This window comes from Callospermophilus lateralis, chromosome 11, assembly GCF_048772815.1.
Source record: "Callospermophilus lateralis isolate mCalLat2 chromosome 11, mCalLat2.hap1, whole genome shotgun sequence".
Taxonomy (NCBI): domain Eukaryota; kingdom Metazoa; phylum Chordata; class Mammalia; order Rodentia; family Sciuridae; genus Callospermophilus; species Callospermophilus lateralis.
This window is the reverse complement of record NC_135315.1, coordinates 40,119,216-40,132,829: the sequence shown is the minus strand read 5'-3', so window position 1 is coordinate 40,132,829 and position 13,614 is coordinate 40,119,216. Positions and strand designations below refer to the sequence as shown.

Genomic DNA, 13,614 nt, shown 5'->3' with positions numbered 1-13,614 from the left:
TAGAAAATTGCAGCCAGGTGTGATGGCTCACGCCTGTAATCCCTGTGACTGGAGAGGCTGAAGCAGGAGGATCGGAGAGTTCAAAGCCAGCCTTAACAATAGGGAGGCACCAAGCAACTCAGACACCCTGTCTTTACATAAAATACAAAATAGAGCTGGAGATGTGGCTCAATGGTTGAGTGCCCTTGAGTTCAGTCCCCGGTACCAAGAAAAAAAAAAGTTGTAGAAAAGAAATTTTAAAAACAAAGTGAAAATATTAAAAGTAAAATTAGTAGCACACTTGCCTGGCATGTGTGAGGCATTGGGTTCGATTCTCAGCACCACATATAAATAAATAAAATAAGGATCTATCAACAAATAATAAAAAAGGAAAGAAAATTTGCAGAAAGGAATGATAGGTAGAAAATGGTGTTTTCAGAAAATTAATCTGCATGAGGATTTGCATTCAATCTTCCAACGTAAAGAAAAAGGAAAGATTAACTTGGCCTTGTATATAGGTTTAATTGAACCAACTAGGAGTTGGCTAGAGTTGTAATGGATTATCTTCTAACATTGTGGAAGTTATAGAATGTTTCTTTCTTTTAGCTATACTTTGGAGTTTTAACTACTTTTTAAGGAAATGTTTATGAAATTTTTGAAATTGCTTTTTTTTAGTATTGGGGATCAAACCCAGGGGCACTTAACCACTGAGCTATATCCCAGCCCTTTTTATATTTGAGACAGGGTCTTGCTAAATTGCTGACACTGGCTTTGAGTTCAATGATGATTCTCCTGCCTCAGCCTCCTAAGCCACTGAAATTACAGGTGTGCACCACCATACCCATCTTATTTATGGGTCCATTTTTATGGAAAAATTTGAACTATCCTCCTTCTCTTTCCTTTTATTGGTGCGTACTAGGGATTGAACCCTGGGGCACTTAACCACTGAGCTACATCTCCAGCCCTTTTTATGTTTTATTTTGAGACCGGGTCTCACTATGTTTATGTGGCTGGCCTCAAATTTGTGATCCTTCTGCCTCAGCCTCCCAAGTTGCTTGGATTAAAGGCGTGTGCCACCATGCCCATCCTATGAACCATCCTTTTAGTAAAATATCATGTAAATGACTAATGTACTTTTAAAATATCAACTTTGAGTATAGTTTACATTTAATAAATATACTCATCTTAAGTATATAGTTCAAGGCTTTAAAAAAAGGTACAGGATCCTGGGGTCTTCTGTATCATCAAATTACAGATCATCAACTTCCCATCCCCCCTCAACAAGTTTTCATGGCTGACCTTGAGCTTATAATCCTCTTGCCTCAGCCTCCCGAAAGTCTAGGTTTATAAGTGTGCACTACCACTCCTGGCTGATAGTTCAAGTTTTAACAAATGTATATAGTTTTTAATCTTTGCCACAATCAAAAGTGTAAAACATTTGCATGACTTTGAAAAATTCTTTGGTTTGTATAGTCAGTCAATCCCCCAATGTCTTTTTTTGTTTGTTTATTTGTTTTGAAGTATAATTTACATTCATTCACTCCTTTTGGTGTATAATTAATTCTTTTGTCAAACTTACATAGTCAGGTATCAATCACTATAATCCAGATAAACCCTAAAATTTTTTTCTTGCCTCTTTCATTGTTAGTCTTTCCCACGTGTTTTTAAAATCATCTGATTTATGTCACAAAATAATTTAAAAGTGCTTCTAATATTTGAATTACCTATTTTTAAGAATTCCATTGTATACTGTTTTTGTTGATATTATTATTATTAGTTTTTGCCTTTTTTTTCCCCTTTTTTGGTACCAGAGATTGAACTTGGGGCACTTGACCAGTGAGCCACATCCCCAGCCCATTTTGTATTTTACTTTAATTTTTTTTTTTTTTCTATTTTGTATTTTATTTAGAGACGTGAGTTGCTTAGCGTCTCGCCATTGCTAAGGCTGGCTTTGAACTCGTGATCCTCCTGTTTCAGCCTCCCTAGCTGCTGGGATTATAGGTGTGCACCACCATACCCAGCTCTGCCTCAGTTTTTGCCTCTTAATTATACTTTTTAGGGGCTGGGGTTGTGGCTCAGAGGTAGAGTGCTCGCCTAGCAAATGTGAGGCACTGGGTTCAAACCTCAGCACCACATAAAAATGAAATAAAGATATTGTGCCCACCTACAACTAAAAATAAATATTAAAAAATTATACTAATACTGCTTAAACCTTTGTACTTCTACTCTTCCATTGTCATTTTGTTCTCTACTGATATTCTCGAATGCTTTCCTTAGTACAGTTCTAGAAGTGCCCCCACAATGTTCCTGCTCTAGTTTTTTTATCAGTTGGATGGTTTACTTCACTTGGAAAATATAGGCATCCCCACATCTTTCATTGAAATATCTTACTTGCCTCTTCTATATCTTGGAAAAGAGGAGTCCTAGGCAAATTTAGAGTATAATATGTTCTCATTTTTGTCATTGCTCTAGCCTCAATGTCTTTCTGTAACTCTTCCTTTCTACTATAAAAAATATCTAGATTGTTACCATCATGTAAGGAAAAAAAAAAAAAAAACATACCCTTGACTGGTTCTTATTGTTCTGTAAGTATTATTTACTTTCATTCTTTTCACTGGTAAATTTCTTGAGTTAAAGGATCAGTTCTGCTTTCCTTTCCTCACTGTCTGTTTTCTCTTGCCAGTATCACATCATAGAAAGTGTGCTCTAAAATGTTATGAACGACTCCTGACCAATAGATAAGCCTATTTTCTCTTGGGCTTTAAAGGTTTACAAAAGCTGTTGGTGTTTGTTTATTCTGTCCCATCCTAATAGTTTTTCATTGATAATAGCTTTTTTCAAAACAAAGGCTCACTGGTTCATGCTTCCTTTTGAATAGCTTCTTCGGAAAAAAGTGAAAATGGCATGTTGAAAGTGAATTACAGAACTATAGTAGATTTGTAGTTGGTGTTTCACTCCTAGTTGAAATGTAAAACAAAGGGTTTGCATCATGGATTAGAAGGGTTGAATTTCCATTGCTTTAAGTCAAGTCAAACACTTGGATCAATTCAACTCTCCTTATCAAAATTTCCTTTTGTGATGTGGGAAGGGAAACCTTCCATTTTGTAGGTAAGACACTAAAGCACAGTAATTTATCTGGCATCTCATTTTGTCTATTTTTTTTCCCTGCCCTATTCCTGTGATTTTTGTTTTTGCTTTTATTTTTGTGGATTTGGAGGATTTTGGTGGTTTATTGGTTTAAAGTATATAGTAGACACACTCATTTGGATGTCATTCTTAATGATGGTAAAGCACATGGAGTCATGGGCCAGAACAGCAATTAAGAATGAGAAAATCAAATATTTATAAATTAGCTGGAGTAGCTTTCACTGTTATAAATTAAAGTCTAGGCTATTTTATTATAGAATATTAATGTGATGAAAACTTTTGTTTGTTTTGTTTAGCTTGTCAGCTCATTTGCAGCTTACATTTACTGGTTTCTTCCACAAAAATGGTATGTACCTTAAATATTTTGGCATCCAACAACCAAATATGTTTGGGAATGTTTAAAAAAATTGGTATTAAGATTACATTTAATGGGAAAGATGTTCTATTGGGGAAGTGTTCTTTGTTGTTTTTCAGCGCTGGAAATGGAGTCTAGGGCCTTGTGTAAGTTAGGTAAGTGCTCTACTGCTGAGCTCGGCCCCAGCCCTCTGCTACTTGTTTTTGAACTTCAGGTTTGAAGTCTAATGATGAAAATTTTAATTAATTGCCTTAGAACTGGAATAGGGGACTTGGGTTGTAGCCTAGCGGTAGAGCACTTACCTAGCATGTGTGAGGCACTGGGTTCAATCCTCAGCACTGCATAAATAAGTAAAAAATAAAGTTTCGTTGACAACTAACTAAATAAATACATATGTCTACATATATTTAGAAAAACCACAATAGGTAAAGAATCCATTCTGCAAAGACATTTGAGTGTATGTTATTGCATCATGTTTTTTCCTAAATAAATGGATATTATCAATATGTTAGGCATTAAACCAAGGAAATTATATAATATTTTATATTACTTCAGTAAAACCCGAAAGCATGCTGAGGAAAATTATAGTTGTTTTTTTAAAAAATGGATAAAATGCCTCTAAACTTAGTCCATCCTAAATTTGTGTATACATCCACTAATTATCGTGGAATGGAATAAAACCTTTATTATCAACAGAGACCAGGTTGGTCTTCCTTTATTGTTCAGTAAGAAACAAAGTTTAAGGGGCTGTATATGTATATAGTTTAGTAGTAGAGTACCTGCATAGCATGTGAAAGACCTTAGCACTGATTCAAAGTCCTGCTGGAAAACAAAAAAAAACAACAAAGTTTTATATTAAAATAGTATAGTAGAACATTTTAACTGTTTTTTTATTGGGGGGGTGGTGTGCAGGGGATTAAACTCAGGGGTACTCATCCATTGAGCCACATCCCCAACCTTATTTTGTATTGTATTTAGAGACAGGGTCTCACTGAGTTGTCGAGGGCCTTGCTAAGTTCCTGAGGCTGGCTTTGAACTTGTGATCCTCCTGCCTCAGCCTCCTGAGCTGCTCATATTATAGGCGTGTGCCACTGAACCTGCTCATGTTTTTAATGTACGATTTTTGTAATTTGGTCATGTCTATTATCAGCTAATGTAATTTTCAGGTTTTGCCCTAGATCTGGTCCATTTTTATATAAGAAGTAAGCCAAATGGCATTTCTATGTCCCCCCCCCCAAATTATTTACACTTATATTCTGGGATCCTTATTTTTATTCATCTATATTTGGTTTTCTGTGTTACTTCGAAAGTATGTATCAAATCTAATACTTTTGTTTTTTCTTTTTTGAGGTACTGGGGATTAAACCCAGGGCCTAGCACATGCTAGGCAAATGGTCTACCAAATGGTCTACCATTGAGCTGTATCCCAGCTCATAATTTTTAAATTTTAGGTTCATTTGCTCTTTGTTTCCAGAGACTTGTTAATGTGCATATCTATCTATCTATCTATCTATCTATCTATCTTTGGGAAGCAGTGTGTTTAAACTATTTTTTCTGTTCTCCAAGACAAAATATAAAGTTTGAAAATTGGTCAAATTCACTTTGTTTCTTTTCTTTTGTTTTCTTTTTCTTTGGGTACCAGGGATTGAACTTGGGCACTCAACCACTGAGCCACATCCCCAACCCTATATTGTGTTTTATTAGAGACAGAGTCTCATTGAGTTGCTAAGCACCTTGCTATTGCTGAGGCTGGCTTTGAACTCGAGATACTCCTGTCTCGCCTCCAAAGCCACTGGGGTTACAGGCGTGCTCCACCATACCCGATGTTTCTTTTCTATATATTATTAAAAGTCAATCTGAAAGTGAGCTCTGATGATAGTTTCCTGAAAACAATTTCCTATTATAACTTTGAAATTAGCATAAGTTAGGAAGAAGCATGTACATTTCCTCTCATGTTCATTCAAGTTACATTTTTTTTTTTTAAGGAATTAACGTTAAGAAACCAGGATACAAAATCAATGTCAAAATCCCTAGGGCTGGGGATATAGCTCAGTTGGTAGAATCCTTGCCTCATGTGCACAAGGCCCTGGGTTCAATCCCCAGCACCACACAAAAAAAAAAATTCCTAAAATTTGCATTTTTCCCCTTTTTGTTTTTAAATGAAGACTTTTGCTTAGCAATTGCTAGTGAAAGAGCTAAGAATAAATATAGAGATTATTAGGGTACCATTTTCATGGTGAGAATTATTCTGAGAATTTTTGTTTCTGAGTTTGGACTATTGGATTTTTTTTTGCTATACATGTGTTTTCATCCTGATTCAGCTTTCAAAGAGACTGATACAGATGTTTACACCCTGTGTGAAGAGATGATTTTTAAAGTGAAAAAGTATTATTGGAAACTTTTTGTTTCTTCATGTATGTGATGATATATTCATCTGTTATAATAGTTCTATGTTGAAGGTTAATGAGGAATTAATGATTGAATATTTAGTTAACACATTTTGGACTTTATGAGGTAGCGGAGATTGATCCTAGGACTTCTCACATGCTAGGCAGGTCCTCTTCTATTGAGCTACATTCACAGCCCTGAAACCTTTGGGACTTTAAAGACAAGCATATTATAGAGGAGTACTCTGGAACCTAAAGTTTGTAAGGCTTTTGTTAATTGGTATAAAAAATATAGACTTTAGAAGTCAAAACTGAAATTAGTAAATTTTATAAGCTATGGGATTATCCTAGGTAGTAAACAGTAGCAAGGTTTTGCTTTCCTATTTAGACTTTATAAATTCTGGGGAAAGGGTTTTTTAAAAAAAAACAAAACTAACTTCTTTTTCTAAAATTATGATCAATTAAAGAACCTTTTTAGTTCAGTATCTCATAAACAAACATATAATAGTAACCAATTTAAATTTCCTAGTAATTGATTTTGGAAAGAGGAAAAAATTAAAGATACTTATTTTTTTTTTCCTGTGGTTGTCTATATACTCATTTCTTTCATAATTTCTGCCAAGAGGGTTTAACTATGTTTATCAAAATTACTTTTTAGTAGCAGTTTATTATGTTATTATCATAAATGTTAAATCTTGAAATCAGAAGTAATTGGTATATAGGAAGGTAATTATGTTTTTCTTATGAAAGGTTTATTTAAATAACTATATAAAGAGGCTTTTAAAGTGTTTGCTGCAAGTTTGGAACTTAATTGGGGAAAGAAGAATGAGTCAACTTGTTTTGAGTCTTTATTATGGGAAGTCTTTGTTGTTTGAAATTCCCAAACTTCTTGGGAAAATACATACTGTATTTATTTATAATATTGATTTTCTGTTTAGATAAGCCATCACAAAACTCAGAAAATGAACAAAATTCTGTTACCCTAGAAGTCCTGCTTGTCAAAGTTTGCCACAAAAAAAGAAAGGTAATGTATAAAATACTGGTAGATCAAGTGGAATGATTTTATTAATTGAACTTGTTTATGCATATGTAGAAATATGTTGATGGCTGAATTATAACACTAACTTCTTTGCGGCCTTCCATAACTTTGTGTTTTTTTCTAATGCATACAAAACTTTCTCCATAGGAATCTGGAGATAAGGAAAGAAGCTATATTTTAGCATTTTATGATGTTAATTTATTTGCTTCACTATCATTTCAGTTCTGTTAGGTTCTTTCTTGCTATTAGTACTCATTAAAATTTTAAATAAGGGGTAAGAGAGGTTTTTTCCCAAAAGAAACACTACTCTCAGGCAAAGAAATTTTGTTATCAGCATTATCAGCCATTAACTTATTAATACATTGCTTCAAATTTTTATTTAGAAGATAAAATCTTTTCACCATAGAAACAAGTGTTACAGTGGTTAAGTTTCCTGGGCAACCTACCAAAGCCAACAGATATACTTTGAGTAGCTTCAAGTCCTTCAGTCTTTTAAGAGAAACAGGAACTGACCTATATAGAGGTTCCTATGCTTATGTCCTATCAGAATCTTATTAAGATGATAAGGGGGTTGAAAACTGCTAGAGCATTGGTGGAAAGTTGACTATGGCCATAGGAAGCAGCAATATAATTACATATATTAAAAAGTTTATGTAAAGTTTGGACACATTGCTCCTTACTTCTACCCAGCCCCCATACAAACAGTGAGGGAAAAATTGTGCAAGAATTAGATAATTAAAATCTGAATTTAAGCTGGGTGTGGTGGCGCATGCCTGTAATCCCAGCAATTTGGGAGGCTGAGGCAGGAGGATTGCAAGTTCAAGGCCAGCCTCAGGTATTTAGTGAGGCCCTAAGCAACTTAGTTGAGACCCTGTCTCAATAAAAAAAAAAATGCTAGGGATGTAGCTCAGGTTTTAAAGGATCCCTGGGTTCAATCCCAGTATCTCCCTCAAATGCAAAAAAAATGTGAATAATAATGTAATGTGATTCTTTTTAGTTTTTCTAAAAAAGCACCAATGTCTTCTTGGAAGGATATAATAGTCAACTGCCAGTATTAGTCATTCTGTAGTGTTAGATAGAACTTGGGATGTGAGTGAGATTTAATATTTCTCATTTTACACTCCTTTGTGCAGTAGACTATGAGCCAGTATTCTAGTTTTTTTTGTTTTGTTTTGTTTTTTAAAAGATATTACCTACCATTAGAGAGATAATATGTGGGCTGGGGTTGTGGTTCAGTGGTAGAGCGCTTGCCTAGCATGTGTGAGGCACTGGGTTCAATCCTCAGCACCACGTAAAAATAAATAAAATAAAGGCATTGTGTCCATCTGCTTTTAAAAAAAAAATATATAATATGTAGAATAATACCATAAAATATGTCTCTCATCACAAAGGTCCGTCCTCTGTATCTTTCAGTTTTTCTCTTTCAGCAAAACATTTTTTAAAAAATATTTTTTTAGTTGTTGATAGACCTCTATTTTATTTATTTATATGTGGTGCTAAGAATCGAACCCAGTGCCTCACACATGTCAGGCAAGTGTTCTACTGCTGAGCCCCAGCCCCAGCCCTCAGCAGAACATCTTTACATGTTAACAGAACATTACTTAGAATTTGGTAACTATTGCTTCTACTAAACATTTTTTAATATGAATTTGTTTCATAATGTTGACTGTGGGGTTATTATAGCCATCTTGTTTTTCAATTCTGGTGATGTTCATCTGCACCAGATATTGTTGAAAATTTAAGGTAAATGTTACAGTTACATGGATTTAGCATTTTAAGCATAATTTTTAATTCCATATTTCTTTTTCACTAACTGGAATAGAACACAAGCTAAGCATTCTACATCTGAGCTACACCCCCAGTCCTTAATTGCCAATATAAAACTATTTTGTATAACCATCATCTAGATATTGAATATACGGTATCATTATTTTCATCATATTTCAGAAATCTTTAGTTGATTTAATATTTGGAATATAGTTCCACATTTTTTATCTTTGCTTCACAGTTTCCAAAACAGTGATTGTTTTAACATGGCATTTGGTAAGCATGGCCTATACCATGTTTCCTGTAGCTATGGTTAGAAATTTCATTGTATTGTTGCTCATGTATAAATTTAATTTAATAATCTTTACCTTTGCAGGATGTAAGTTGTCCAATAAGACAAGTTCCCACAGGTAAAAAGCAGGTGCCTTTGAATCCCGACCTCAATCAAACAAAACCTGGAAATTTCCCGTCCCTTGCAGTTTCCAGTAATGAATTTGAACCTAGTAACAGCCATATGGTGAAGTCTTACTCATTGCTATTTAGAGTGACTCGTCCGGGAAGAAGAGAGTTTAATGGAATGATAAATGGAGAAACCAATGAAAATATTGGTAATTTTTATTTTAATAATCTTACTAGATTTCATCATTGGAGAATAAGATAGTCAATAAAAATGGCTGAATCAGTATTCCTTTATAATGTTCATAGTTGTTTGTGAAGTATTGTTTTGATTATTTAAAAACCTTACCTTTCCAAAGTTGGAAAGACTGATATTTTTAATTGATCTGTTAGCACACAGATATTTTTTTAGTTGTTGATAGACCTCTATTGAGGTTGAAAGAATTGTAAATACCTGTCTACTCACTACCTACATTAAAACAGGAACTTTTAAATTTATTTATTTATTTTTTTTGAGATAGAGACTCACTTTACTTTGTTGTTCAGGACAGTGTTGAATTCCTGGGTTCAAGTGATCCTTCTGTCTCAGCCCCTAAGTGTTGGGACTCAGGTGCATCCTCTACTTACATCCAGCTTGAATATGAATATTTTATTATATTTATCACATATTTATCCCTCTACCCATTCCTCTATTTCAAAAATTCTATATTTATCTTTGAAATAATCATCTGACTAACATATAGATGTGGGGTGGGGTGCAGGTTGGGTAAATCAGTCCTATTCTCCAAAGGCTCACAATCTAGCATATGAAGATGGGCAAGAAATAAATGTGGTAAAATGATGAGTTCTATGATAGAGAAGCACCATAGAGGAAATAATCTTTGTGAGTCTTGAAGTGTTTTTTGAAGTTCCTAAACAGGAACAATGATTAAGGAGTTTGCTTAGCAAAGAAGATCGTGTCAAACAGAAACCACCATTTGCAAAGATATGGTTAGTGCCAGTGAATATAAACAAGTAAGGGCATACCCATATGGTAAAATTGCAAATTGGAACAAATGCGGTCTGTGGCCTCATTTAGGATAAATGTAGCATGTTTTGTGTTAAGGGACTATATATCATAACTAACATTTTTGTTTGAATATTTGATTTATAAGAAATGTTTGTTAAATTCAGATGTCAATGAAGAACTTCCAGCCAGAAGGAAACGAAATCGTGAAGATGGGGAAAAGACATTTGTTGCACAAATGACAGTATTTGATAAAAACAGGTAATGTTGATGAACAAGTAAGGCTTCCATAATGTTCTAGAAATGTTTACATTCTGAAGTAGAAGTTAATGGTGATATTGTTTCCTTACCTTTGTTTGTTTCTTTCTTTCTTAACAAATGGAGAAAAAAATACTGAATTTCTCTTGATAACACAGAATGCAGTAAGCACAGAAAAGGAACTATTAATGATTCAGTTGAGTGTTTTTGTTTGGCAAGTATTTGAGTGTCTGTTCTTTGCCAGATACTGTTCAAGGCAGAGAAGGCAACAAAGTTCCTTCATGAGCTTAACTTGTAATGTAGGACATTGACCACTACACAAAAACATTAACTGATGTCACTGTGCTATGAAGAAAAACATAAAGAGAATAAATGATTACCATAAAGCCTCTAGGTGGAGGTAATATTTGAGCAGACTTCAGTGAAATGAGTGCTGTGGAAATCTTAGGGTGTGTGTTTACTGAAGATAAGAAAATTGTATATAATCATTATGTGGCTCTGTGAGTATTTCACATAGGGTGGCAAAGAAATACCAGGGCATATAATCATCTCTGCAGTTTCTATTTGGGGAAAAAACATTTTAGCATCAGTAAAAGAAAGTCTAGGAAACAATGTAGCAGTTTTTTTACACAGAGTCAGTGGATGAAACCTATACATGCCATGATTTTTTTGTACTAGACTGATTGCTGGTAGTTAAATGCAGTTCACTTTCAGTAAAATAATAGAAGAAAGAGCCAAGAAAAGTAACTGGGCCATTCCTCTTATTTTTAAAAATGAACTAGATTGATGCTTTAACATAATCATTTGTTAGCCACCAGGTAAATAAAGGTGTAAGGCTCTTAATGTGACAGCCTTGAAGATTAGATATAATGAGATAGAGCTAATGCACGCTTCTAATCTAGCTACGAGGGCTGCTGAGGCAGGAGGATCATAGTTCAAAGCCAGGCTCTGCAACTTAGTGACTGTTTCAAAATATAAAAAAGGATTGGGGAGGTAGCTTAGGAATGGAGTATTTTCCCAGCCTGTTTGAGGCCCTGGGTTCCATCCCCAGCACCTCAAATTAGAGAGAGAGAGAGAGAGATTTTGGCTAACATTTGTCTTAGAATATATCATATAATGTCAACATTAGTAATAGGAATCATTTGTAGTGTGTTTATTTTTAAAATCAGAAATTAGAGTGTGGATCAAATTTATATAGAAAACAATAGGAACATAAACGTACTAGAAGACAGTGATTATGTCTTCTAGCAGTGAGGATAATGCTTACTGGGCTTTGCTGATATTGATAAATGTTCTGTTTTAGGCAGTAAGCGGGTACATTATGTTTTCTTTTTTCTAATTTACATATGTTTTAACATATTCCTTGTATGAAAGGAATGCTTTTTTAATATTTATTTTTTAGTTATAGTTGAACACAAACTTATTTATTTGTTTTTATGTGGTGCTGAGGATCGAACCTAGAGCCATAACCCCAGACCCAAGCAATGCTTTTTCTAATGAAAAAATACCAAGAAGAAACAGGGTGAATTTTTCCCTAAGTTTTAATTTTGAAAATTACCAAGCCTCTAAAACAGTTGAAAGAATGATTATTTAACACCATATATCCTTCACCTAGATTTATCTGTTAATATTTTCCCACAGTTGCTTCACTAGCGAGTATGCTTTATTTTTATGCTGAACCAGGTGAAAGGTTACTTTTTTTGTGTGGTTCTGGAGATCAAACCCAGAGCCTTGTGCATGCAAGGCAAGCACTCTACCAACTGAGCTATATTCCCAACCCTGAAAGATTACTTTTTATTCCTCATTCTTCACTTACACGTCAACATTTATTTCTTAAGAACCAAAGCATTTTCCTGCATAACTATAGTTCACTTGTCTTACTTAGGAAAATTAATATATAACATATAGTACTAGCTCCCCATTTGACCTCAGTAATATCCTTTATAGTTTGTGTTTCCCTCCCCCATTCTGTAGGTAGTTGTCATACTGTCCAATTTCCTTCAATTTGGAATAGTTCTCCAGACTATTATATTTGTTTGTTTTTGAGATTGGACCTCACAGTGTTGCCCGGGATGGCCTCAAACTCCTGGGCTCAAGGGATCTTCCTACCTTGCCCTGGCAAGTAGGTGGAACCATAGGGCCTGTGCCACAGAATATTGTTGGGACTTCTTTTTTAATTATAGGCATATATTTTTGTAGCATATATCTCAGTTTGGACTTTGGTGATTATTTCCTCATGATTAGATTCAAATTAGACATTTTTAGCAGAGATACTAATTACTTGGCGATGTGTTCTTTCTGTATTCCATCACAAACACAAGGTAATATTAGGTTTGGTCAGTTGGTTAAGATGGTGGTTGCCATTTTTCTCTATTTTAACAGTTGTTTTTTGCTTTTCACTAATTAACATGTAATCTGTATTAATACATGAACCTGGGTGAATATCCTTTTACCTCCAGTACCCTTTTACCAAATAGTTTAATCATCCATCGATGATGATTCTTTTTTTTTTTTTTTTGGTGCTGGGGATTAAACAGGGACATTCAATTACTGAGCCTCCCCAGCCCTATTTTGTATTTTAGAGACAGGATCTCACGGAGTTGCAGAGGGCCTCATCACTGCTTGAGGCTGGCTTTGAACTCGAGATCTTCCTGTCTCAACTTCCTGAGCTGCTGTGATTACAGGCGTGTGCCATCACGCCCAGATGATTCTTATCTTTTACCAGCATGGATTAAAAAATGTGTATACACATACACGCACGCACACACACACGGGATTGAACCTAGGGGTGCTCTATCACTGAGCTACATCCCTAACCTTTTTTATTTTTATTTTGATAAAGTCTTGCTGAATTGCTGAAGGTGGTCTTGAATCTGTGATCCTCCTGCCTTAACCTCCCAGATTGGTAGGATTATAGGCATGTACCACTGCACTCTGCTGCAAATTCCATTTTTATTCAAGTAGTTTTAGTTTGTTCATGTTGCTAATCCTTTTAATGGCCATATTATCTCAAATTTAATTAACCTCTCCAGGTAGGCTCTTGTGTCCTTTGGACTTGACTTTTAGTTTTTCCTTATTTTCTCAAGTAGTAATTGAAGCTTGCCTTTTCCTGCCTCTGCTCTGGATTACCATTTCTTCCAGTCCTGATTCTTTTCAGTAAAGGAACAGTATAGGCCAAGATCTGGGGATTAGATGTGTGAAATTGTTTTTGCAATCTCAGAGAGAGATTAAAGTATAACCAAAATTCAAGAGACATAAAGTATGAAATATTGGGCAAAAT

At 34.7% G+C, this 13,614-nt stretch overlaps 1 protein-coding gene across 2 annotated transcripts in view; it reads left to right on the top strand.

The window, feature by feature from the left end:
• The window catches only part of Suz12 (SUZ12 polycomb repressive complex 2 subunit), a 49,065-nt gene that overhangs the window by 16,999 nt on the left and 18,452 nt on the right, over positions 1-13,614 (top strand). For both annotated transcript variants that reach the window (XM_076869303.1, XM_076869302.1), the window contains 4 exons: positions 3,423-3,472; positions 6,807-6,892; positions 9,051-9,282; positions 10,244-10,337. In XM_076869303.1, coding sequence (XP_076725418.1) covers positions 3,423-3,472; positions 6,807-6,892; positions 9,051-9,282; positions 10,244-10,337 — 462 coding nt within the window. The remainder of the gene's footprint in view (positions 1-3,422; positions 3,473-6,806; positions 6,893-9,050; positions 9,283-10,243; positions 10,338-13,614) is intronic.